This window comes from Dreissena polymorpha, chromosome 9 (genome assembly GCF_020536995.1).
Source record: "Dreissena polymorpha isolate Duluth1 chromosome 9, UMN_Dpol_1.0, whole genome shotgun sequence".
Lineage (NCBI taxonomy): Eukaryota > Metazoa > Mollusca > Bivalvia > Myida > Dreissenidae > Dreissena > Dreissena polymorpha.
In genome coordinates, this window is record NC_068363.1 from 92,568,928 (window position 1) to 92,596,821 (window position 27,894).

General features: G+C 37.3%; 1 protein-coding gene across 1 annotated transcript in view; it reads left to right on the forward strand.

Moving 5' to 3' along the window:
- Positions 1-27,894, forward strand: part of LOC127846264 (uncharacterized) — a 35,955-nt gene that overhangs the window by 1,638 nt on the left and 6,423 nt on the right. The window contains exons 2-7 of the mRNA XM_052377435.1: positions 10,351-10,497; positions 12,367-12,526; positions 13,304-13,487; positions 14,230-15,492; positions 15,724-15,961; positions 16,283-16,453. Coding sequence (XP_052233395.1) covers positions 10,351-10,497; positions 12,367-12,526; positions 13,304-13,487; positions 14,230-15,492; positions 15,724-15,961; positions 16,283-16,453 — 2,163 coding nt within the window. The remainder of the gene's footprint in view (positions 1-10,350; positions 10,498-12,366; positions 12,527-13,303; positions 13,488-14,229; positions 15,493-15,723; positions 15,962-16,282; positions 16,454-27,894) is intronic.

Genomic DNA, 27,894 nt, shown 5'->3' on the forward strand with positions numbered 1-27,894 from the left:
TTAAGTTCAAGGTCAAGGTCACATGGGTCAAAACTTTTATGCGCATGGAAAGGGTTGTCCAGATACACATGCATACCAAATATGAAAGCAATATCGGAAGGGACACAGACGGTATGAGCTTTTTTTTAATCGCGGTCGCAGATTTCGAAACCTGAACGCGGACTCCAAGTTCAAAAATTAAATGCGCATGGAAAGGTGTTGTCCAGATACACATGCGTACCAAATATGAAAGCAATATCTGAAGGGACAAAGTCGGTTTGAGTCTTTTTCGAATCGCGGTCGCAGATTTCGAAACCTGAACACTGACCTCAAGTTAAAGGTCAAGGCCACAGGGGTCAAAAAAATTATGCGTAGGGAAAGGTGTTGTCCAGATACACATGCGTACCAAATATGAAAGCAATAAATGAAGGGACACAGACGTTATGAACCTTTTTCGAATCGCGGTCGCAGGGCAATCTCTGACCCCTCCCCAACCCCATAACGACAGGTACATTATACTAAATCGCTATTTGTAAAATCTTGAGGGGGATAGGCGAGTAAATCCTTTTTTGATGACGTCTCATGTAAAATGCTATGAATATCGTGTTAACGTCTATAAGACGGCCTATCTTATGGGTTTAACTTTTTCTATAAAGACCCCTTACCTTACATATACTTAAATTGTCAGGTGTTTTTCCCCCGATCAAACATTCGAAAGGATTGGTGATTTTGAAAAACAGTTTTAAAATGCTATGTTTTGATTTCTGTATCGATCAAGTGTATTAATTGTTTTATAATTTGCTAATACCACTGTGTGTATTTGAAGAACAGTTTAAAATGACATTATTTGTTTAATATATAAAATTGATTGTTTTCTAATTCATTGATACAACTGCATGTCATGTATGGAGATTTCTTACAGCTATTTGTATCAAGCGCTAGGTTTGAATTAAAATAGTCTAACATGTGGACCGCTCTCAAATGGAAAGATTTAAGACTTTTATAAGAGAAAAACAAGTCCAACCTTCGTGCACTTATTCTATGATGGCGTTTAGAATTATTATATAACGCTGACATCAGAGACACTATGTGTGATCGTGCGCGATGCGGTACGTTATTCTTTTAATGTTTTATTGTATTTTGTGTCATACCTTTGGCTAGCTCGACCATACAAGATTAATTTCTTTCAAATGTTTTGCAACAAAACTTTTGCTTGCAATTATATTTAGACCCCCTTCTCTGTCGCATGTACCAATTTTATTTTCCATTGATATTACTACCCAATGTGTAACAGCACAGTGGCGACAAGGAATCGGTCTACATTATTACCGAAACCGGGTTGGCCATTTTGGAAAGACATTTCGAACTCCTGTATTTAATGTCACATTCCTCAAATAATCTATGACGTTATTCATGCTTTCTACCATGCACGTGTTTTGCAATATTTTATATTACGTACGTACAAGAAACTGCAGTGTTCATATCTATGTATACACTGCCAGCGTTATGGCACTTATATAAACGAATGTGCCAACATTTTGTCATGACAACTACTACATAGCATCGAGTCAATTTAGTTTCTATATAATTTCTTTACGTTTTCTCCGGTTATTATCCGGCTATATTGAATGTATTTCAGGTCCTCTTAACCCTTAATGTCTCACTGTCTTTCACCTAAACATTTGAAGCATAAGAAACAAGATGAACTATATACGAGACACATTTTCTGAATTAACACATAGCATTTTATGTTTCACCGAAACAAACTTGTCACATGATATCGGTGATGATTTATTACAAATTGAGGGCTTCAATACAGTGTTCAGAAAAAAACAAATGCACATTCTAGTGGGTTTATTGTCTATACTTCATCTGGATTTCTGGAATAAGCTAAGTATTTGTATTGGAAAGGAAATTTAAATATCTCAACATATTATACATGTTGGCTATGTAAGTGAAGACCAACTGAATCCGAGAAACCGTAAACTTAAAGATATAATGACGCTTAATAATTTACAAAACATAATTACAGATCCAACTCGTGTTACAAGTAACTCTAGCACTCTAATAGATATCACCGTTCTGTCAAGTAGCGTACACTTCTTTGATGCCGGTATTTTTGAAACTGACATAACTATAACAGATCATAACGGAACTTATGTGCACGTTCAAACCGATTTAAAGTTAGTGGAGCCCTACAAACGATAAATATGGGAACATAAAAAAGCGAATTTTACGTTATTGAATGAATTAATTGAGTCTACTGATTGGTAATTTATAGAACATGGAACTGTTGATACTGCCACCGACAAATTTATGAATAAATATTTTTCCCTTGTTAAGTCCTGCATTCCAAATAAATGTGTAGCTATTAGACCTATTATTCCGAAATTCGACGAACTACTCGTTCGCCTGATCGCCATAAACGTACAGCAATTCTTACCGGAAAGGCATCAGACTGGAGCAAATATAAAAACCTTTGAAACAAAGTTAACAATATGAAAAAGAATGCAAAGGAGATGTTTTTTACTCTGTTGAATTCACTATAATCGATGTATCACCATCAAACCCTAAACAATACTGGAAGCTAATATCAAAAGTCTTGTAAAAGAAAATTTACCAAACTGTGAACAAATACCGCCTCTGATCAATAGTGATCAGTCTGTTTCAATAACAGATTTCGAAAAGGCCAATACACTTAAAGTAACAATCACGCTCAAAAATATCGAATATTTCGTTAAATAAAGCTAACCCATAAAAAAAATCAATGTTCCTTTTAGCAAAATGCAAAATTTCAACGTTAGATGTTGTCTAGTAGAATTGATTTAACGAGATACAAAATGCTCGTTTTTATTTTTTTGTGGCCACAAATAATTCCATTTATATCTCCCGTGAAATATCCGAACATTTACGGGCGAACACGAGATTGGATACGGTAAGCGTCGGAAGCATGACGTAGCTCTCATGAATAATCATTCTGTGAAATCAAAATGAATTCTGGGTAACTGGAACTTAGCGAATGCGAAATTGGCTTGTATAAATTATGCAAACCGAAAGAATCCGATCCTGACTCGAAAGCGAAAGTAGATTACATCGTGGAACGATATTTAGATATTTAGATGCTTAAAACTTGCCGAATGCTTGTAATATAACGTTTTTACATCAATGTTACTTGTTTTTAGGGTCTTCCTATTGTAATTAACCATCGTATGGTACTACTTGTTGTCGAATGTTTTTATATAGCATAATACAGTAGCCGTATGTATTGGTGAGCGTGATAGTGACTTTAATGCAATTTTGTTTCTGTTTCGAATGTTGATTACAGAGATGAAAACTTGCCGTCTTTTGAATTGAAAACGGACGTGATTTTGAATGATTTTAACATTTCTGAACAAGACATTATGGACGTTCTAAATTATTTTATTATTAATAAAGCAAGCGGTTCAGACGAAGTCAGTCATCGAATGGCTGAAACAAACATTGAATAACAATATGCAAACCGCTTTGTATTTTATTTATTAGGTCCGTTAAAGAAAACATATTCCCTAGCTCTTGGAATAAGGATAAACGTAATGCCTCTTCAAAAAAGGGTAACAAAGAGCAACCGTCAAACTACCGGCCGATCTCTCTTATTAGTTGCGTAGGAAAAGTAATGGAACGAGTAGTATTTACATATGTATATAATCATTTGCATATAAACAAACTGGTCACTCGACTACATATCAACTTATTGACATATAAAATCAAATATGCAAAGCATTTGACGACAGACAAAGCACGTGCATGGTATTCTAGGACATTTCCAAGGCTTTTTATCGCGTCTGGCATAAAGGGCTTCTTTTTAAGCTACGGCAGTATGGAATATCTGGACATTTTCTTAACTGGTTATCAAATTACTTATTCAACCGCACACAGCGGGTGTTTGTTCATACCGCATTTTCCAATGAGATATCTATCAAAGCTGGGGTACCCCAGGGATCGGTTTTAAGTCCTCTCCTTTTTCTTGTTCTATGTTAAATGATAGATAGATAGATTTAGATAGATAGATAGATAGATAGATAGATAGATAGATAGATAGATAATAGATAGATATTAGAGAGATAGATAGATAGATAATAATATATAGATGATAGATGATAGATAGATAGATAGATAGATAGATATATATATAGATAGATATATAGATAGATATATAGATGATAGATGATAGAATTAGTAGATATATAGATAGATAGATATATATATAGCATATAGTAGATAATAGATAGCTCGCTCGCTCGCTTCGCTCGCTCCTCGCTCGCTCGCTAGCTCGCTCGCTCTCGCTCGCTCGCTCAGCTCGCTCCTCGCTCGCTCGCTCGCTCGCTCAGCTCCTCGCTCGCTCGCATCTGCCTCAGCTATCGCTCGCTCGCTCGCTCGCTCGCTCGCTCGCTCCTCGCTCGCTCGCTCGCTCGCATCCTCGCTCGCTCCTCGCTCGCTCGCTCGCTCGCTCGCTCGCTCGCTCGCTCGCTCGCTCGCTCGCTCGCTCGCTCGCTCGCTCGCTCCGCTCGCTCGCTCGCTCCTAGCTCGCTAGCTCGCTCGCTCGCTCGCTCGCTCGCTCGCTCGCTCGCTCGCTCAGCTCGCTCGCTCGCTCGCTCGCTCGCTCGCTCGCTCGCTCGCTCGCTCGCTCGCTCGCTAGCTCGCTCGCTCGCTCGCATCGCTCGCGCTCGCTCGCTCGCTCGCTCGCTCGCTCGCTCGCTCGCTCGCTCGCTCGCTTCGCTCGCTCGCTCGCTCGCTCGCTCGCTCGCTCGCTCTCGCTCGCTCGCTCGCTCGCTCGCGCTCGCTCGCTCGCTCGCTCGCTCAGCTCGCTCGCTCGCTCGCTCGCTCGTCCTCGCTCGCTCGCTCGCTCGCTCGCTCGCTCGCTCGCTCGCTCGCTCGCTCGCTCGCTACGCTCCTCGCTCGCTCCTCGCTCGCTCGCTCGCTCGCTCGCTCGCTCGCTCGCTCGCTCGCTCGCTCGCTCGCTCGCTCGCTCGCTCGCTCGCTCGCTCGATCGCTCGCTCGATCGATAGATAGATAGATAGATAGATAGATAGATAGATAGATAGATAGATAGATTTCGACAAAGAATGCATACATGGACATTTACAACATGTACAATATATAAAAAATATCACATACATGAAGATAAATATACCATGACATACACACCAACACCAACGATAACACAAAAATGAGTAAACCCATATTTCCATTGTGGTCCTTAACGACATCTCTGATAACTTACTTAGTTACTTACGACTGTTTGCCGATGACAGCTTACTTTCAGTAACCTCAAATGACCATGATTTTATGGAAAGGATCCTCAACAATGACCTTACCCAAATCAATACATGTGCCAAACAAAGGTTGGTTTCCTTTAATCCCTCCAAAACTGAAGTTGTCTTTTTTTCATTATTGGACATGCCAAAACACCAACTACGTTTCGACGGAAATCCGTTGGGCAATGTTGAAAACACCTAGGTCTCTTGTTCAGTCAAATGGTAAATGGCAAAATCACATTAACGCTATTCTTAGCAGAGCATCTAAAATATTAGGATCTATGAGAATGCTAAAGTTCAAATTAAAGGGACCTTTTCAAAGAGTTTGGCATGTTTTGAAGTTTGTTATTAAATGCTTTATATTGATAAATGTTAAGATTCGGTCTTCAAATCTCCAGTAAAAAAACAAGAATACAAATAAAGAATTTAAAAAAGTAACCCTCAACGGGGCTTGAACCACTGATCCCCTGGAGCCATGGAGCAAAAGTCTACCGCTCTATCCACTAGACCATCCGCTCTCATGACATTTCCAACGTATTTGTCTAATTATATATGCAATCCTCGTAGTATCAAAAAATACAACGACAATAACAGAATTCTCCAAATGTTTCAATCGTTTCGCGTTGCAACGCTTTATAATTTTCAGGTTTTTAAATCGTCAAAAGATGCACATAATGGATATTTTAGAGCATGGTAAATGTTCAGTATTAGTGTTTCCTCACAAATATCATAACTTCAAGGTAAATGTGCGAATCTGAAACATTTTTTCAATTTTGTCAATTTCCCAAAGCGTGAAAAGCCCCCTTTAAAACGTCAAACGCTTAACCAAATAAACGTATCATATTTACGTCCTATATTAGAATACTCGTCGGTCATCTGGGATAATTGTACACAAAATGAAAAAGATATTTTATAGAAAAAAAATTGACGCCCCTAGTATCGTTAGTGGTTGAACGAGATCGTCATCTATAACCAATTTACTGAATGAAATTGACTGGGTATCACAAGAACACATACGCTGCATTCAAAACTAATATTAGTTTACAAACACCCACAGGGTACCCTAACAGAATATATTTCGGACATTCCGTGTATTACCTACCAAATGGTACTAATCTACTTACATTACCTAGACGACTTGAAATATACTCACACTCTTCTATACCATCAGCAATCAAAATATGGAACGATCTTGATTATAATATACGAAATTCTAAAACATTGGACGAATTTAAAACAAAACTTAATGAAAAATTCAAAGCACCTAAAGTCCCTGCATATTATTCACTGGGTAAGAGAACATACCAAGAAATACATGCTCGAATAAGAAACCACTGTAGTGATCTGAAAGCGCATCTTTTTGAAAATCAACTAACTGACTCACTCAAATGTTAATGTGGGTATCGCACCGAGGATGCGGTTCATTACTTCTTTAAATGGTCGCGCTATCATGACGAACGGTTACAAATGTTTATTAACATGTGTACATTTAATCCAATTCATGCATCGAAACTCATGTTTGGAATACAAACTTTAAACTACGATGACAACTGTAAGTTCTTTCAAGAAGTTCAGTTATTTATCAAACGAACGAAACGATTTCACGTACCAAAATTAATTAACCAGTAAACAATAGTACCCTTTTAAGCTTTTCAATATCAAGTTGAAAGGAAGAATATGGTCGAGCTGGTCAGGGTTTTGTAAACATGTGTATCTTTGTTTATTATTATGTTGTTGTTGTTTTTTTGTCTCATTCGTCCAATAGTTAGTATACATACACTTTTTATTAGCCACTTACTCAGTATAAACAATTTTGTTATTTTAATAGGCTGATGTATTTAACTTCTACCTTCCAGAACTTTGCTTCATTAAGTATGCACACACAACATTGGACTACCGAATTACCTGTGTCTTGGCATACCCATCTTGTTAACATTACAATAAACTGTCATAATGGCTAGGGCTCTTCGATGATGTTGGTATAACTCTAGGCTCAATCCATTTGTATACATGTACGCCAAACTGTCTTTTATATGTAATTGTGTGTAAATGAATATTTATATACAATAAAATATGTTTAAACTAAACTTAACTTTTTTCCTTAAATGTATTCCCCAATTATCAATTTACGTTACATATATACCCCAATCATTTAATCACGTTGCATGTATATCCAATAATTTATTCACGTTACATGTTTACCCCAATTCATAATACACGTTACATGTATGCCCAATCATTAATTCACGTTACATGTATACCCAAATCATTAATTCACGTTACATGTATACCCCAATCATCTATTAGTGTTACATGTATACCCAGTCTTTGATTCACGTCCCCGCCTCCCACTTTACTGACCATACGTTATATTGTAAAATGTAATACGTCTGATTTTGGTTGCTTACATCTAGAAATACAAGAGTTACTGTTATCCGCAGTGACTGTTATGTACATGTTTAACAAAAATTTGATTAACTATTAAGCAATTCGATTTGACACAGAATAGAAAGCCACTCCCCTATAGTTTTGTTCTCATTCCTTCCGCATTTTTATTGGTTTTGTAAGTAAGTTATCTTGAATCCACCATCCTCCAGCTCCTCCTCCTCTGTATCATCTTCATCCTAATTGTCATCATCATCAACAGCAGCTACATCGCCATCGTCATCGCCATCACCAAATTAAGATCATTATTAGGTTCGTCATAAATGCCGTCTACATTCTGCAAGATTTAAGTTGCAAACAAATAGTGTAAAAAGCTTTGGAATAAAAACAGGCATTGTCTCTTGTGACAGCTGGGGATCTTTACATACATGTAATAGTATTAACGTGAACATGAATTATGTTGAATTTCATGAAGAAGAACACAGTTTCCGTGATTCTAATTTCTATCTCATGTTTTTGTGTAGTTTCTACTAAAAGTTGAATAATATTTTAATGAAAAGATTATTTATGTTATAAACTCCTTAAATTTCAATATATGCTACATTGTGTTGCATTCTATACTTGTTAATTACATAAGTTAATTATGCCTATAGTGTTATTACATATGCCTTAAAGTGTCATTTAAATACGAGTTCTATGCAGTTTTTCGGGAGTTGTAACACTATTCAATAGGGTCCATAGAAGAAAATTATGAGCTATGTTTAATATTTGTCAAGTTAAAGTTAATGCCTCATATGAAGTCTGTGCGCATAATAGCGTCTGGTCACTCGCTGGTTGCTCTAAGATATTTCTGAACAAAATTTCAAAGTTAAAACGTTCGTTGGGAAATTGTGGGACTATATTCGGAGGAAATGATATGTTGAGCTATATGAAATATTAATAAAAACGGCATTGAAAGCAGCCCCAAGCACCGACAACTCATGTCTTGGATGGTCATCAGTACCTAGGCCGCTCTCCGATTCTAATTTCGGCGCCGAAATTACAGCGGTTGCCATCAGCTCTCCCGTGTACTCGTGTACCACTCATCGGTTAATTTACTTACTGATACACTCTTCACAATGTACAACAAAAATATTCTTAAAAGACGATTGTGAATCTGAGCCCTGTGGAGTGACGAGGAGGCATGATTATAGTAAGAGTTTCACACAGGGTACAGCTCGAGGACATATACCTGACCATGACCTTTATGGATGCATATATTAAAATATCGTAATATTTTTCTTCTGTAATAGCATCGATAAGCCTGTAAATACTGCCCACAAACAAAATGCGCGTAATTTATGGTTATATAGTTCACGGGCGTCCGGTTAATATTGGCATGCTGTGCCCCGATTTAGAGACTAGACCTTGCTTACTCCTGGCATGCTATACCCCGATATAGAGACTAGACCGTGTTGACACTTTGCATGCTTTACCCCGATATAGAGACTTGACCCTGTTGTCTCTTGGAATGCTATACCCCGATATAGGGACTAGACCTTGCTTACTCCTGGCATGCTATACCCCGATATAGAGACTAGACCGTGTTGACTCCTGGCTTGCTAGACCCCGATATAGAGACTAGACCTTGTTGACTCCTGGCATGCTATACCCCGATATAGAGACTAGACCTTGTTGACTCCTGGCATGCTATACCCTGATATAGAGACTAGACCTTGTTAACTCCTGGCATGCTATACCTCGATATAGAGACTAGACCTTGTTGACCCCTGGCATGCTATACCTCGATATAGAGACTAGACCTTGTTGACTCCTGACATGCTATACCCCGATATAGAGACTAGACCTTGTTGACTCCTGGCATGCTATACCTCGATATAGAGACTAGACCGTGTTGACTCCTGGCATGCTTTACCCCGATATAGAGAATAGACCGTGTTGACTCCTGGAATGCTATACCCTGATATAGAGACTAGACCTTTCTGACTCCTGGAATGCTATACCGCGATTTAGAGACTAGACCTTGTTGACTCCTGACATGCTATACCTCGATATAGAGACTAGACCTTGTTAACTCCTGTCATGCTATACCTCGATATAGAGACTAGACCTTGTTAACTCCTGGCATGCTATACCTCGATATAGAGACTAGACCTTGTTGACTCCTGACATGCTATACCCCGATATAGAGATTAGACCTTGCTGACTCCTGGCATGCTATACCCCGATATAGAGACTAGACATTGTTTACTCCTGGCATGCTAAACCCCGATATAGAGACTAGACCTTGTTGACTCCTGGCATGCTATACCCCGATATAGAGACTAGACCATTTTTACTCCTGGCATGCTATAACTCGATATAGAGACTAGACCTTGTTGACTCCTGGCATGCTATATACCGATTTAGAGACTAGACCTTGTTGATTCCTGGTATGCTATACACCGATATAGAGACTAGACCTTGTTGACTCCTGGCCTGCTATACCCCGATTTAGAGACTAGATCTTGTTGACTCCGATCCCTGTTTGTTGTTTCAGAGAGGGCTTGTGGTGGTGTACACACCAGATATCTGTGATTCTAACATCTTTTGTGTATTTTCCGCTGCGGGTTTGTACGACTTAAGTGTGGGTGGTTGGTGGTTGACACCGCAGACATCTTTGACTATATTCTTTCCTGTGTATTTTTTTCAGAGCGGTCTGGTGTTGGTGGATACCCCAGGAATCGGAGAAAACGAGTTTTTAGAGGCGGAGCTAATGAACTTCATAGGCAGCCACCACATTCAGGGATTCTTGTACATCATCAAGACAGACAACGCGGGCGGAGTGCAGGAGGACAGGGTATGGCTCATTGAATTTTGTATTATATCTGTTGACTTCTATCTTAAATGCCTAGTTTAAGACTTGTTTATTTTGACCTTCAGAGGCAAACCATACACAGTTGCAGAAAAAACACCCATTAGAACACCCTTTGAGAGGCCAGACATTCCTTAAATTAGAATTTAAAAAAATGCACCTGAATCTTTTTCTTTTTTTTTCGAGAGTTTAATTAAAAAGAATCATTGAACATAGTAGTTCCTCTGCTAGCTTAGATTTAAATCTGCAGTATTCAGATCCTTATTATGTCCTTGATACAATGTCACTTTGATTATTGCTGTTCAATATGGTACACCGGTTTAACTCAGTTGCTTAAACACAAGCTACAGGTTACTCAAAATAATCTAATTAGGTTTATTCTCAATCTTGACGCCAGATCACATGTTGTTCCACAACACTTCCGCTCGCTTAATTGGTTACCTGTCAGCAAACGTGTTGACCAGATTATCCTTTGTCATGTTTTCAAGGTCAAAAATGGTTAAGCTCCTGATTATATGGAAGAGTCGTTTATCCCCCAGGATTCTGTCCATGCATATAAGACGAGGTCATGTACAAGGGTTGCTTTTGCAATTCCAAAGGTCAAAGGTTTTGTCTAAAAGTCCTTCTGCTCTTTTGGTTGCTCTTTGTGGAACAGCCTACCAGCTGACATATCCAGTATTTGAAGGTTACCTTCATTCAAAATAGCAGTTAAGAAGTACCTGATGGACAGTTTATAATTTTCTCATTTATATATCATTATTATCTATGTATCATTATTGTTTCGGTATAGGAATATTTTAATCAGTTCATCTAGATCTAGTCATTTGATGATTTTTAATTATTGCTGAAGTTGTGAATTGTTTTATCAGCTTTTCTTTAGTTGATATTAAATTATTATTTTATTAGGTTTTAAGGACATTGCGTAATGTGTAAGTTTGTGTCTTAATTTCAAGTTTTTTCTATCTTTTTTGAAATCTATAAATATAATTCTTTATATTCCTTTATAGTCTATTCCCTACTGTGAATACAAAATGCCAAATATAGATTTGTACTGTGATTCTCATGTCATCTACGTTTCTCTATTATACACGCTGTTTTAAATGTCCATGTTTATGTACTCCATGCCGAAATAAATCAATCAATCAATGAATCAAGATGTAATATTTGTCTTTATTATTAACGTTACTTTACTTTTATGAAGATATACACATAACTAAAAAGACAGTTATTTATAATCTACGGCAAGTGCTTGCAAAGCATTAAAAATGACTGCCAAAACCGATGCATTTATGTAAGTCAACATTGAGCGACGGGTTACTTATTCCTCAAATGCATCTTCAATGAGGCATTTCTTTTGAATAACATTGAAGAACGTGCCATCAGAAACAAGGAACAAAGGTGTCCACATTTAGTGTCCCTTGTTTTTGATAAAGTGATGAATATTGTACCATAATTGCAAGTTTATTTCGTCCACAAAGGGTAGCATATATGATTTGTTTGTAACTGGACAATAATGATGATGATCATGCTGGATGTGATGAATTGGATACATTTTGTAATACTGTTTGGGATAATAATGATAATGATAATGATGATGATGATGATGATGATGATGATGATGATGATGATGATGATGATGATGATGATGATGACGATGATGATGACGACGACGACGACAATGACGATGACGATGACGATAATGATGATGATGATTATGATGATGATGATGATGATGATGATGATGATGATGATGATGATGATGATGATGATGATGATGATGATGATGATGATGATGATGATGATGTTGATGATGATGATGATGATGATATTTCACCCACAATTTATTCACCTCAGTTGCTGAACCTTCTGAAGATCGTGATAAAGCAGCAGAGATCAAGGTCGGACCCCACGGGAAGCCACACAACCTTTGACCCCAAGTCCGCACTGTTCGTCTGCAATCGCGTCGATCTTGTGCCGAAAGACGAACTCGATAAAGTGAAGAAGAACGCAATAGGTACGTCGACACAATGATGGGGATGCTGGTGGCTGTGTTGTCGGTTTTGCTGGTAATGGTTGTAGCGGTTATGATACATCGCCTCCTCGTATCAGATTTTCAAACATCATTTCCCGCCATTTGAAATAACAACATATTTAAGGACAAAACGTGAATTTATTTTATGAGAAAAAATATAATGTCATCGTTTTCTTTACGTGTACTGCTGTCTTATCGCATCAATTCATATACGCGCTTTTCATGACCATACTCCACATGGATGGTATTAACAATAAATTCTTAAATATGTTTTATTGAAAAGGCAATTTGCTATGTGGATATGAATTATTATGTTTTATTGAAAAGGCAATTTGCTATGTGGATATGAATTATATTAAAAGTTTTATGCAACGATTACTGTGTGCTGTATGCTGTTAATAAAAACCGAACCACCCATAATGACATTTTACCAATCTCTACCAAATTTGAATGCGTGTACAGCCATTATAGTATGTGTTAACCAAGACACAGCGTTTATACTGTGTGATTGATAAAGCTTTTCATACGTTTGAAAGAAATGCTAAATTGATAAGAAAACACTGTTGTTGTTGCTGTTGTTGTAACTGCGCTATTCGCTCGCCTCTAATTTAAAATATAAAACATTTTTTTAACAATACATTTTTGTTGTCGCTCGTTTCATATTTTTGCGGTCTAATCCCGAGAAACTGCATATCAACTTGTGGTGGAATAAGCATAACACAACTATGAGACAATCTATCCCTCGCCTGTATTCCATAGAAAAGCTGTCGGCTTGCTGGCCGAGTTTTGACGAGTCGCAGGTGGTGTTATTCTCCACCGAGAAAGCTCTGCGAGACGTGCAGGCGGACACGGACTACATTAACGACAACTACAAGCAGTTGTTAGACGCACTCAAAGATCTCTTCATATTCGCGCTGGAGAAACGAGTCAAGAGTTCGTACAAGTGAGTAGCCCCGCTATGAGAAACTATGCTTTATAACTGTGTGTAAACTGTTGTGCCATAGTAGCCTATGCATAGCGCACAGGCTGATAAGGGACGACATTACCCGCCTTAACTGGCTCTTGGCTGAGAAAAGACTCCCTTTAAACGAAAACTCATATAACGGAAAGTGTCGAACAGATTAGAAGGGCGGGTTGCATTCATGCCCTCATATAACGGAAAGTGTCGAACAGATTAGAAGGACGGGTTGCATTCATTCCCTCATATAACGGAAAGTGTCTTACAGATTAGAAGGGCGGGTTGCATTCATTCCCTCATATAACGGAAAGTGTCGAACAGATTAGAAGGGTGGGTTGCATTCATTTCCTCATATAACGGAAAGTATCGAACAGATTAGAAGGGCGGGTTGCATTCATTCCCGTTTTACCAGAGTGAGGCTAAGTTGGTTTTTTTTGTTTGTTAAAGTCCGAAGATAAGTAAAGTAATGCATACCTGGTCGCAATATTCTTTTAGACCAAAACACTGTTTATTGCCATGTTGTGCATGCCGTTTCCCCGTTCGTTATGAAATCATAAACATTAAGTCTGAATTTTTGTTAACAAAACTGATTATGCATTCTGCTTTGTTATATACCGGAATAAACTTAACAAAAACTAATCAATACAAAAATGTCATGCGAGAGACGATCACGTTTTCGCGTTAAATTAGTGCCAAGATGTACTTATCGGTAAGCTTTACTTTTTAGATGGATAGAGTCGGTTCTCAAGCGGTCGGACCACTACCTGAGGACGATCGTGAAACGTCTTGACATGACGGACGTGGACCTGAACGAGATGTCGGAAATGACGTTGAAGAAGCTGCTGAACCTCCAGAAGAAGTCGCAACGGGTTCTACAGGAACTGAACGACAAGGTGGACACTAAGGCGAGAGAGCTGAACGAGGTCATGCAAAATGTGGTGAAGACGCCGAAGTGCAAGGAATACTTAACTATCGGTTGGTCGACACGCGACGTGCCGGATGTGGACGGGGAACTTGGAGACTGGCAGTGGATACGAACGCGCATCCAGGAAGCGTTCTTCGACAGGCTGATGACGTACATCGAGATCTGGGAGCGCGAGGAGGAGATTGTGGACGGGATAGAGAGCGACATCATCTCCGAGATGAAAGCAAATCTTGACATTCTGCAAGATGAGCTTGATGGAATTGAGAGTGAAATCCGTGGAGATTCGACCTCGAACTCTTTAGACGGTGAAAAATCGGCCATGACAAAGTCCAGAAGACAAAGCTTGAACAATTTAACGCCAATAAACCTTAAGTATAGATTAACGGAACCTAAACTGCCAATAAAACTGGCGGCTCGCGTGACCAAACCTTTCAAAGCAATTTTTGAACACATTACGAATAAAATAAAAGTAAGTGATTTCGTAAACAACCCTGTTAAAGTGGCTACACAGTACTCTCAGATAATGTATAGTCAACTTGGCCATACACAAAACGGCCCCGACGCGCCGCTTATGATCATAGCGAACTATTTAGTGGAGAGACCGCGCGACTATCTAGAGGCTATTAAAATAAGGATTCCGGATATGATTCTTTCAAACCAGCTTTATCTAAGACACATTGAGGACAGTCTCGAGTCAGAACGGCAGCACCAAGCGGAGTACATCGAGACGATGATAGGCATAGAGAAACTTCGTAAATCTTTACGAACATTTGGCGAAGGTTATATCTTAGTAGAAGATTTCTCCAGAGGTGAACTTCAGATTCAGCGGGATCAGACGAAGGATGGTAAAGTGACCTTCAACGCCTGCGAGTTCATGCGCTCTAGTTCCGGTGGGCTGGACTACTCGCAGCGACAGGACATCCGGGGCTCCTGGACAATTATGTACAGTGGCGTCCTTGTGCGCAACGGCGTGGAGAGGTCAGTGGGGATCCGAGTGTACCTGCCGTCTTCCGGTGTTAAATGCACAATCAACGAGGTAGCCAGACTGAGGTATGTATTCAAATTGTTACAAGTTCGTTCATCATAGCTTGTGTTTTCAGGAACTATAAAAGACAACAGCAGCCTTTAGATTACAAACACAGTTGTATTTGATGTTTAAGCTATTCTGTTATGAATATATTCACAACAAAAACTAAAAGGTTAGTATGTTAGCATTTTACATATTAATAAAATCTTTTGTAAGAACTGAAACAAATATGGCGGTTAAATTGAACCAAGTTTGTACATGTGCACTAGATGTCTAACATGGATGGATAGGGGTGTAGCGGAGTTCCTCGGAATCCATAACGCAGACGCCATCTGTCCTTCATTCGTTTTCGACGGCGACCTGCACCCCCTGCGGAAGACGCTCGCCTCCACGTCCCTGAACATGCGGGAGCTCATACCGGAAGTGCTGCTTGGGGTCGCCAGCGGCCTGGAGTATCTGCACAACAAGGGCATGGTGCACATGGAGCTCACGCAGGACACAGTTACGGTAAACTGAACATGCTAAGTACACTTAAATAATGGTCGCACATGAACATTACAGTATGTCATTTGTCATGATTAATTCCACTGTGTCTACATGCGAGACGGTGTGCTTTAGATGCTTTAAGAATTTCGAAAAGTACTGATCTTTTCAACAAACTTAAATCGATGTACATGGACTTCAACAAGTACACTCTGACCCAATTGCTGTAAATTACAGTCAGCATAAAAAGTCGACAATGCTATCGTTTTGTTACGTTGGAGATAAAGATAAAATATATGTAAACAGACATGTTCGTTTTAATGCATATGTGATGTGTGTTGACAGGTGGACAAAGACGGTCAAGTCCGTCTCACGGGTGCCTGTCTTCCCCGTAAAGCTGTGTTCCCAACCTACCGAGAGTCCATTTACTCGGGAGACTTCGTGCATTTGGCACCGGAAGTGCTCTCTGGCGACGTCTACAAACCGACAGCCGACATCTATGCGTTCGGACTTCTTGTAATTGAATTGACCAATTACGACTTTCCGAAAGTGTATGCGAAGGAACGGGGGGAGATGACACTTAACGACTTTACGGAAAGAGTTCAACCGGAAGTTATGTTGAATTTAGAGCAAACGGTCAGTATTTACACAGTAAAAACGCGCGCGTTAATAGAAAACTGTCTGCAGATGGACCCAAATGATCGGCCTCGTATGCGTGAGGTAGTTGAGTATACGGACAACATAAAGAATGAACACGATGCTCTGGATAAATTCCCGACGAGAAAAACCATGGCAAACGTGGAGAGTTATTTATTAGATCAGACAATTAGACAACCAATCAATAAAAAGTTATGACATGATTTTGCACATAGATAAAATAGTAATTCTTTTCTCTTTAAAGTATACTGTGGCCTACCTGTTCCTCAAAATTAATGCGAATTTCAGGGATGAATGGGAAAACGTATCTCCTAACACATGTCTTAATATTTACTACAAATGATAGTGGATACTTGTGTTGTGCTGATACATATTTATTTTTATCACATGCTGGCCATACCCTGTTTCCTATGTAATTTAACCATTACGAATATTTTTATCACATGCCATACCCTGTTTCCCATGTAATATAACCATTACATATATTTTTTCTGTTATACCTAATGATAAAATATGACATTTCTGCAGTGAAATAACAGCAGTGAAAATAACACAATTGTTCTTTTCACCGATGAATAGAACACAATTTCTGAATTCCTTTTTCTATTTTTAGATTATCATATCAAAACGTACTTCCCTTGTTTATATCTTTGTTTATATTTTTTTCAATGATCACGAGTGAAACAAAATCGATATTCCACCGAATCCAACACGTTTTCTTTTAGTTTTATGCTTTTTTTACCGTTTATTTACATTGTAAAAGAGTTTAATTGAAGAAATTCCCTGGAATTATGACGTAATTTCGTCAACAAAATGACGTCATTCCGTCAACAAAATGACGTCATATCAATGTATTGAGGCACGCCACGGGAGAAACTCCGAGAAAGGGTAACTTTTCAGCAAAAGGGAAACAGCTGTTAATTATTTTCTTGAAAAAGGGGAATAAAAGAAACAGAAAATGTGTTCGTGTCAGTGTAAGATCGTTTGTCATTTCACTCGTGATCATAGAAAAATAGCTCTAATATTTTCTATGATCACTCGTAAAAATAACAAACGATCTTACACTAAGTGACATGAACAAGTATCCTCTATATCTTACACATGTGTTATATACTTGTTAAGCATTTTCATTTGCTTATTTTCGTTCGATTGACCAATCGCATTTTGTTATTTCGCTGAAATGACGTTGCAACGTCAAATAACGTCACGAAATGTAAACAACATTCGGTATTTATCATTATGTTTGCGTAAATATTTATATAATTTGCTCATTTAAATGCATGTGATAAAAAAGATATGATACTTGTTGTCATATCATACCATATTTTATTAAACTCGTCCAGCAAATTCGTTAGTAAGCTCGCCAAAGGCTCGCTTACTAACATATTCCTGAACTCATTTTATAAAATATGGTATGATATGACAACTCATGCCAGATCCTATATATCTAACACATGTGTAATATACTTTTTAAGCGTTTTCATTGGCTTATTTTCGTTCCGATTGACCAATCGCATTTTGTTATTTTGCTGAAATGACGTTGCAACGTCAAATGCCGTTACGAAATGTAAACAACATTCGGGATTTATCATTATATTTGCGTAAATATTTATTTATTTTGCTCATTTTAAGCATGTGATAAAAAGGTCTAACACTCGTTGTCATATCATACCATATTATATTAAACTAATTCAGGAAATTCTTAAGTAAGCTCGCCAAAGGCTCGCTTACTTACGAAATTCCTAAACTCGTTTTTTAAAATATGGTATGATATGAGAACTCATGCCAGATCCTATATATCCGCACTATTCATTGTGGATTAAGTACGCAATTATAGTGTACATGTATTAATATGGTCAAATTGTGTGAAAAGTACCGATTGTTGCAATTATTAAATTGTTATTTAGTTGTGGTACAACACCGGAGAAATTAAGTTTTACTGGTTCCACGCCTAGATCTTGTTCAAATGCCTTCGTGTGTGGTTCTAGTAACTTGTTTTATATTCGCTATCCTATTTTTAACATCACAAGTCAAATAACGTTCCACGTAATGGGTATCTGTCAAAGTTCTAAAAATGTTCAGTCCTAACACACGTGTGTTTGTCATCTAAATACCACCAATGACTTAAGTATAGCGTGTTTTTTTTAGAAACTCATAAATCAAGCAATCCTTTTCCACCCACTAATCCAAATAATAGGGGAACGCAGGATGCTGGCATTTTACATAAATCAATGAATAGCGCTAGATACGATTTCAAAATATCTTGCAGGTGCAACTATTATTCCAATTTGCATTTTGCATGCATTTTTGCAATTGTTGTGTTTATCAAGTTTATGTGAAACGGTTGTTTATCACTGTCATGTTTTGCTATTTATTGAATTTTTTGTTTCAAGCATTTTATCATGCCTTGTTATTTAACTGCAATAAAAGTGAAAGAGAATATGAATAAGATATTGCTTCGCTTTTCCCATGAAAAGGACATGTGATTACTGATGAAATATTTACGGTGGCACAACAATGCTTGAAATGTATTAATCTCAATCGGGACGTATTCTTATTACTGGCTTTCATGATATACATATGTATTTGCAGTATCAGGATTTCCTTTGTGCTCATTATTTTCTTAAATTTCAGTTTAACCAAAGGGACGTAACAGATGCAACAGTAAAGTTTAAGCGAATTTATGTAAACTTTGAAAGTTTTGCAAATATCTCCAACATGGTTGTCAACAATTGCTATTGAGCTACACATGTGAAAGGAAAAAGTGGTTATTCATGTGAAGTGATTAAAATATCTTCCAAACAGAAGTTAGATGGATGCATAATTTAGGATTGAGCTTTTATGAGACATCCGCGAAGTAGCTGTTCGATTGAATTAATTTAAACGCTCGTACTTAATTTAAATATACCGGTGGATATTATTTTTTTGAAAAAAAAAATAAATAAAAAAATGAGGAAAATGTCGTCCCCGATTAGCCTGGGCAGTGCATTAAGCCCGATTAAGCCCGATTTTCTCAGAGCGCGGTTTATATATAAATACATACATTTTTACGGACAAACAATACCAACGTTGAGCAAATAACAGAGATTTTCATGTTTTAATCCGATAGAAGAACAAAAACTTTAGATAATTGCTTTTTATCAATGATCTACTTTTTTTATAAATGCAATGCAGTTGTATAGCTATAGGCATAAGTGAGCCGAGGTTATCTAATGAAAAATGACTTCAGGAATATAGTTTTACACCCCTAATGGGTGTTTTGATGAAATTAAAAGCATGTGAGTAAATGCAATCACCTGATTCATTTATCCGTTTTGGTAGCGACTTTTTGTATAACAAGAGTAAAATGCTACCACTTGATTTACCCCATTTACACGAACCTGCTTATATATATATCTAAATAAGTAAATATTACGTTAAGAGAAAACGAACGCAAAAGTGCCTAAATTGTGATAGATCTACAGTATACGGAAAATTATATTATTTGGAAAAGTTATTTTCAAAACAAGAAATGTCTTTTAAAGATGTACGGCGTAGATGCTCATCTGTGTTTTTGAATGATAACCAATTATACCAATAAGATCAAATGTGACATATTTATTTACTGTGAAGTTCTTAGCTAGACTACATTGTTCACAACCACACCAATAACGTGTTGTTGTGCCAGTTGGTTTGCCCATTATTTGACACTGTTTATAATCTATGTAAAACAAATATGATGATAATAAGCAAGCATGATGATGAATGATCAGATATCTCAAGATTCCATTTTCCCTAATAATTCCACTTCCAGTTCAATGGCTTCGAACAAAGTCGAAAACAATACTATTCCACAGTAAAACCGTACCACATAAAACACGATTCTCAACTTTGTGTACCGGTAAGTAAAACCGTTTTCCACTGTGTTTTCGAGCTTCCTTATGATGTATACAATTTCTCTGACATTTTTTTTAATATGAATGTCGATGCTCATGGGCGTGGTCATATTTAAAGTAGTTCAAAACAGTGATCATTGTACCAGAGGCAAGAAATCGTCTGCTGATCCAGAGTGACGCGTGTCGAGAGCGATCGAAGTGAGACTACTAGAAAAAAGAGCTCTAGCCGTTGAGTCCACTTGCCCGAACCCTAAGTATGTGTGTGTTTGTTTTGTTGGTTTTTCGGCGTTTTTAACACAATTTACAGTTGTAATACATACATTTTCCAAAGCTTATCAAAATGTGATTGACATGAGTTTATAAACATATTATTAGAACAATAATTACAATAAATCATATACATCTTCTAAAAGTATACACTGTAAATGTTTATGATATATGACTGATTATTTTAAATTCAATTCAAGATAACACACATACAACTAATCAGTGAGTGACAAACGTCTTGAGTTTTATGGATTTCCATTCAGCTACCAGATCAAATACATGGTAGTCAAAACATTGAAAGGAATATTTATGGCGTACCTGCTAATTTTGAAGAATTTTTTTTTTGCTTTTTAACCTGCTAATTGGGATAGCACTAAAAAGACACATTATGAATTTATACAGATACAAGATAAATACAATTATAGCAATACCAAATTATTTTTTTTTTAATAAACGTCTTAAAAAATATGGTAATGAGTAATGTAAATTCAGTGTAAGTATACACTGATAAACAATAAAACAAATCCACAAAGAATTAATAAGAACACTAAAAAAAATATAAATATATTAAGGTGTCAATTGCTCACGTCTGAAGTCTTGTGTGGCCTAAAAGGTGAAATTTACAATGCTGGAGCTGCAGATCCTTACTCGCCATACTATTCATGTGCAGACTTTACTATAATCATCGGTCTAAAAGACAAGACCGACAAATTGTACAAATAAAACGGCCCTACCGTCTGACAACTATATCAAAAGAAAATCCTTCAAACTACTGAATTAAATAAAGCAACATAAAAACAAATGAATATATGTACAATATAATGTTGCACTTTCAAATTTCTTTATATACATGTTCTTAATCAATCCGAAAATTGAAACTGTTTTACACGACCAGCGTGTGACACCGTAACAGTGATCCTGACCATACGAGAAATGTTAAATTATCGTTGTGTACAGTGACAACTTCGTCAAAGGTATTGTTTGTTATAAAAATACACCGGTGTCATAAATGCGCACATTAAATGCACATTATATATCAATTGAGACATCGTAATACGTATAATTCAACCTCTGTTATGGTTATCATCAGTTCACATTTGTCAAACATCATGGTATAAAGTAGTCTGTATACTAGTTCAGCGCATGTTGTGAGTTCTTGTTCTAATGTAAATATTAATTCAGTTCCCAGGTTTGTCTTTCATACCAACAATTTTATAACGCAATACACAATTATTTACTTCTTTCTTTTCTTTCTCATCAAAAAAGTTAGTTATATAACGGACATGTTTTTTCGGCTCATTGTTAAATTGTAGTAAGTCAACCCTTACCAATAACAAGAGCAAAAGAAAGTACATGGTAGACGCGTTTTATTACATGAGATCCAAAGTTATGAACATGGGCAATCGCTGTACACCCACATGTAAGGCAACATTTGATGCTACTGTACAAGGTAAATGGGTATTTGACGCGGCGTCCTTTCGACAACCATAATCACATGAACTCAAATATGGGGGTCTGCATCTAATGCGTGTTTCCAAATATACGCCTGTATGTGAGCACGTTTCACATTTTCATACAATGCTGACGTGTTTGTCGGCAAGCTTGCTAGCAATAGCATAGTCTTATCCAACTTGCCTGCCCTGGCTGCCCAAAAGGTATCTATTACTTGACATTTCCTCTGTATCAGGCTAAATATAGCATGGTGAGACAAATCTGGTCGCTTCCTTCACAAACTCTTTCATTCAAGCTGTAATATCGCCTAACAGTCTGATGGAGTTGCCTGCGTGTAGCATCTTAATAACTGTACCCTTACCAATACCTAATGAACCAGCCACAGCGTCGCATCCAAAGATAATGTGGGAAGACAGGAGGTCGCGATTGTACTATGCTTTGTGGCTATTTTGCAAATGTCTATAACTGCTCTTCCTCTCACTGGTGATTCCATGTGACCATACTATGATGGCAGAACAACACAGAAATGGTAGTTTGCTCTGCGTCAACATCATCAACCTTTTGTCTTATCATAATTGCGTTAGCTTATGTGTGGGTTGTTTTTAAATCAGCCAATTGATAATGACACCTTCAGTAAAAAATATATATTTCACTGTGTGTATCATGATCTCATGTAACGACAACGTGTGTGTTTGAGTGCACAAGAGGTGAAATTTTCTATCAGTGCGTCAAGCTTTTAGATCAGCTGTTGGTTGTTATCAGTGAGACCTTGTTTAAAAGTCTGTAATGGTAATGACATGTCTTCCGTTAGTTTGCACAATCTTGAGACATTGGATTGTCTACCTGACCTCGTCACACTCATGGTGCTGAACTCGGTCGAACACTAAGTGGACATCACATTTATTAAGAATTTGTCTTATATAAGACTTTAAATTGTCAATATAGCCATGTATCTTTCCGTCTTAGGGCCAGTAAATGAAATACAGGAGAGCCGATCCATCTTGTAATGCACATGTGATCCAGCTTTCAATGTGCCGCTCGTAAATATCTACTTTTAATTTATTCTTTAGCACCGATTTGGTTTTTCCTATTCTGAGTTGCCCTGTTTCAGTAAACATAGCATTATGTACTGGAGCCAATGCATGGTTTAGTTCATGATTAATAGTCAATATCTCTTCAACTAGCTTGTAAGCCAATCACTATTGAATAAATCGGATTAGTGTCATACACTTTGGTGTCTGCAAACCTTTCTTCGTGTATCTCATTTTTTATATAAAAAATAAAATACTTTAAGTCGTTTTCATTTTTTAAGGGATGTTTACAATATTTTCTGACTCATTCTTCCACTTTTCTTTTTCTTGGTCTATTCGATCGTCCAATGCCCAATCTTGTCATCCAAAATAGAAATATTTTTTCTTTTCTAGCCAATCCAAATATTCATCTTTTTTCTTGTCTAGACAAACAAAATATTCATCTTTCCCTTTTATATATGTTTCTTCGTTCTTTTTCTTTTCTAGCCATTCCAAATAGTCATTTTTTTCTTTTCTAGCCAATCCAAATATTCATCTTTCTCTATCATGGGTCTGCCCCCGGCTATCCATTCCAAATATTCATTTTGTTTCTTTTCTAGTATTATTTGTCCTTCCATTTCCCATTCCCTTTTTTTCTTGTCTAGACAAACAAAATATTAATCTTTCCCTTTTCTATATGTTTCTTCGTTCTTTTTCTTTTCTAGCCATTCCAAATAGTCATTTTTTTTCTTTTCTAGCCAATCGAAATATTCATCTTTCTCTATCATGGGTCTGCCTCCGGCTATCCATTCCAAATATTCATTTTGTTTCTTTTCTAGTATTATTTGTCCTTCCATTTCCCATTCCCTTCATTTCCAATCATCATCAAACCATATGGAGGACCACATAAACCTTGCCGTGCCCCAGACCGTTGACGCTACACCACGCAAACTTATTACAATTCGATTCATTATTTTATAATGGTAAATAAATTACTTAAGTCAATTCAATTTTTTTTATATTTCATCACTATATACATTTTAGATCCGTCAGAGGTAAATTTTATCATTTGGTCGGAAATAACAACTGCGTACGCTTCTTTTCCCGCTGGCACATTCTGGTGGAATGTCGCTTGGATTTGCATCTCTACCGATGCATATTTTAAGCGCTCACTTTGTTTGCTGACATCAAACACCATAATTGGAAACAGGTCTTTGAAATCCGCCGGTGTAATGTTACTTTATGTTATCAGCGGATCCATTCCATAAAACTTTTCGCTAAATCTGGCCGCTTCATATTAAGCTCGTGCGAACGTTTGGTTTGAAAAAGATAAGTTGTAATCAGCCTTAGGGTATCGCTGATTGTTAACAGTCACATATATGTTATTTAGATTGCAATGATCGAATATCGATGTATTTCTTGTTTGATTATTTTTGCGATCAGTTTGGAATCCTACCAAAATGTATCGCGGTTTTTCGGTTGGTGTTCTAACACTTAGTCTCCAGTTGAACGACGTAGACTGTGGAACTGTAATACTTTCACAATGTCTAGAACTGAAAGCGACGGGTACTGTTACCTTTGCCTGAATGGATTTGTACAGCTGAAATTTTTCCATATCTGCAGGTAAAATATGAGGCATAAACCATGACATTTTATCAAGGCTTACTTCACCCTCATCTTCGTCATTGTGTCTAAAGATGGCATCGTTGTCAGTTTTTCTAACAAGTGCGAGCGTATGTTTTGATCCATACACAATCTTGTCATAGCCATTGCAAAAGCCGAAAATGTGTTTCAGCGGAACAACGAACGAGAATGTTCCCTTGGGGTTAGGCTTCTGAATAAGGTATGCCTGCCTGATAGCAAAGCCTGTGTTATTTACCAAATGAGCTGTTGCCGCCGTATCTTTAGTCCAAAGATGATTGAGTTCTTGCGCTTTTGAAAAACCATCCGGATACTTGAGCATTCCAATAATGGTCGTAGCCTGTCCAGGATGATTCAACGATTCTACTTGTTGATCGGATAGCTTATACGTAATATTAGAAAACAAATGCATAAGCCCATTGTTTGTTAACGTTACTACATCATCGTCTGCGTATGCATCCCCATTAACTTTAGTTAGTCTACCTTCAATAAGGAGGTGCGATTCCGCAGGATGAACAAATACATCATACAACCCGATATCGATAGTTACGGTACCCGATGAATTTAAATTCGTACCATTTACAGGCTCATACGCCTTAAACTCATATTTTTCAATGGATTCGTCAATAGGTGCAGCTTCCGTAAAATTTAATATTTCGCTCGACATTGTTGCTATTTTAATTATAAAAGAAAAAAAAATTCTTAAGCCAGACGAAGACCGGATCCTGTGTTCAACCTTTTTACAAGATCTTGAATTGATATTAAGTTTGCCCTTGTAGTACCTCTCTTCACCCCAACGCCGGAACTTGCAATCAAGTTGTTAATGTTTGTTGCTTAATTAGAACCCATATGTATGAGAGACGCTAACGCGTCCCTCGATTCTTGCGTTATTTCCCGATTGTTTGGTGCATTATACCCATCAATCAAAGCTTTAGCTTTGGCTATAGCTACATCTTTTCCAACATCAATAGCTTTTAAACCAACTTCTTTTACAAGCGATTTTCCGGCTTCGATAGCCGTTTTACCTTTTTCTGTTTTCGATGCGCTACTCACTTTTGATGCAACCTTTTTTGCGACATTTGCAGCAGTTTTCGCAGCCGTTGATCCTACCATTCGCTTAAAGAAATTTGAGACGGTTTCAAACATTCCAGAACCGCCGATAACGTGTTTTTTTTATATACCTTTGTTTAACAATAATTTTTTAAATACGTAACATTAATTTTTTATAATATTCTTTGTCTATTACCGCTTGTCTCACCAGTTCATCTGCTATGTCTATGATTTCATTTTTTACTCCAGTATTACCTGCATTATAACTATTAACTCGTAATGTAAGCATTTCAACGAATCTGTTTGGATCAGAAGGCTTTAACGCTATTCCTTCTCCTTTCTTCTTGAATAATGAAGTTGTCTTTGTGCCTTTTGAGGTTTTAAATATGCATCATAGATTTGTTTAATAATTTTTCTGTACTTGTCTCCAGAACTTGATTTAACCTTACCCGTGTCAGGATTCACAAAAGCTTTGGTGTTTAGTAAAATTGTTTTGTAGGAGTCAATGTCTTGTAAAGTATATTTATCGGAATCAGGATATTTAGATGTTATTAGCTCCCAAAGTCCTAGGGTTCCATTATATTTGGTTTCTCCAACAATAATATCATCTCCAGATAGTTTAACCTCTGAATCTCCAATATAAAAAGCGCCACCTTTATCATACAGTCCAAATGTTGTATCGGTAAATTGTTTGCCTGACATCGATCTCAAGTATTCAGTTGCTTTTGAACCTAGTTCTATTAATGTTTCTTTCGGTCTTTTATCCTCTTCTGCTTGTATGCTTGGGTATTTAGAGAAAGTTATGGCATTAGGTGTTGTAGCTGCTAATGCTGCTGGCAGTGCTTGTATCGCCCTTGACGTTGCTTCTTTTAACTCTCTTTGCGAATCGGTGATAGGTTTGTAAAGTTTTGTTAGTTCTCTGTTTTGATCAATGTCTTCTAGCTTTTCAGATAAAGAGTCTTGACGAATTTTATTTCTTAACATAAGATACTCATGCACCATGGAGTCCCTTTTTTCCGGATCTGTTATCTTTAAAAACGACATTTTTAAATAGAAATAATAATGTTTTTAGACGTGATTTTAGACATGATTTTTGACGTGATTTTAGACGTGATTTTTGACGTGATTTTAGACGTAATTTTCAACGTGATTTGAGACGTGATTTTAGACGTTATACGTTCATTGAGAGGTGTTCGTCTTTTTTTTACTAAACATGTTTTGAAACGATAAAATTGCATCTTCACGTCCTTTTGCAATAAGAGACTGTTTTGTTTCCTCGTCTATACCTACTCGTATTTTTGATCTTATTTCTTCATTCATAAGATTGAATTTATCTAGTTCACTTACAATCACCTGAGTATTCTTCATCAGAAATTTGATCGTCTGCTAACGCCTTTGATATATTGTATTCAACTTTGCATCTGCGAGTGTTTTAATTTTTTCGTGTTTTTCAGCTTTCATTGATAGCTTTTTATTGGTTTGTCCTCCAACGATAGACAATAGTCCTAAACCTAGGGCAGCACCTTCCATTGCTAGTGCAACTGGCGCTGCAATGATTGTACTCAATACTCCTATCCCCGTAGCACCTAACACCATTGAAGAAACAACAAGAGCGTTGTCTACTCCAGCTACAACTCTCACTGCTCTGTGATACTTTTAAGACAAGTTTGCACGCTTGTCTCTTTCTGTAGCCATTTTTTTTATTTCATTAATCTTTTGAAGTCTGTATGACTGAGCACTTCCTTCAACTCTAATCAGTTCGGGAGCCGACGGAACGACAACTGGTGGTAGAGATGGATATAGTTTAGCGTCACTAGCATACGTATCGTATGCGTTACATTTAGAATCTTTGTACTCCATTTTTATATTTAAAAAAAAATAAAAATTAAACGACTGATGTGTAACAAAACATAAAGATTCACCTTCATCAATATTTACTGCAACTTCTGAGTTGTTTTGAATTGTAACAATTATGTCGTTAACAGATTCAGCAAAAGTTCCATAT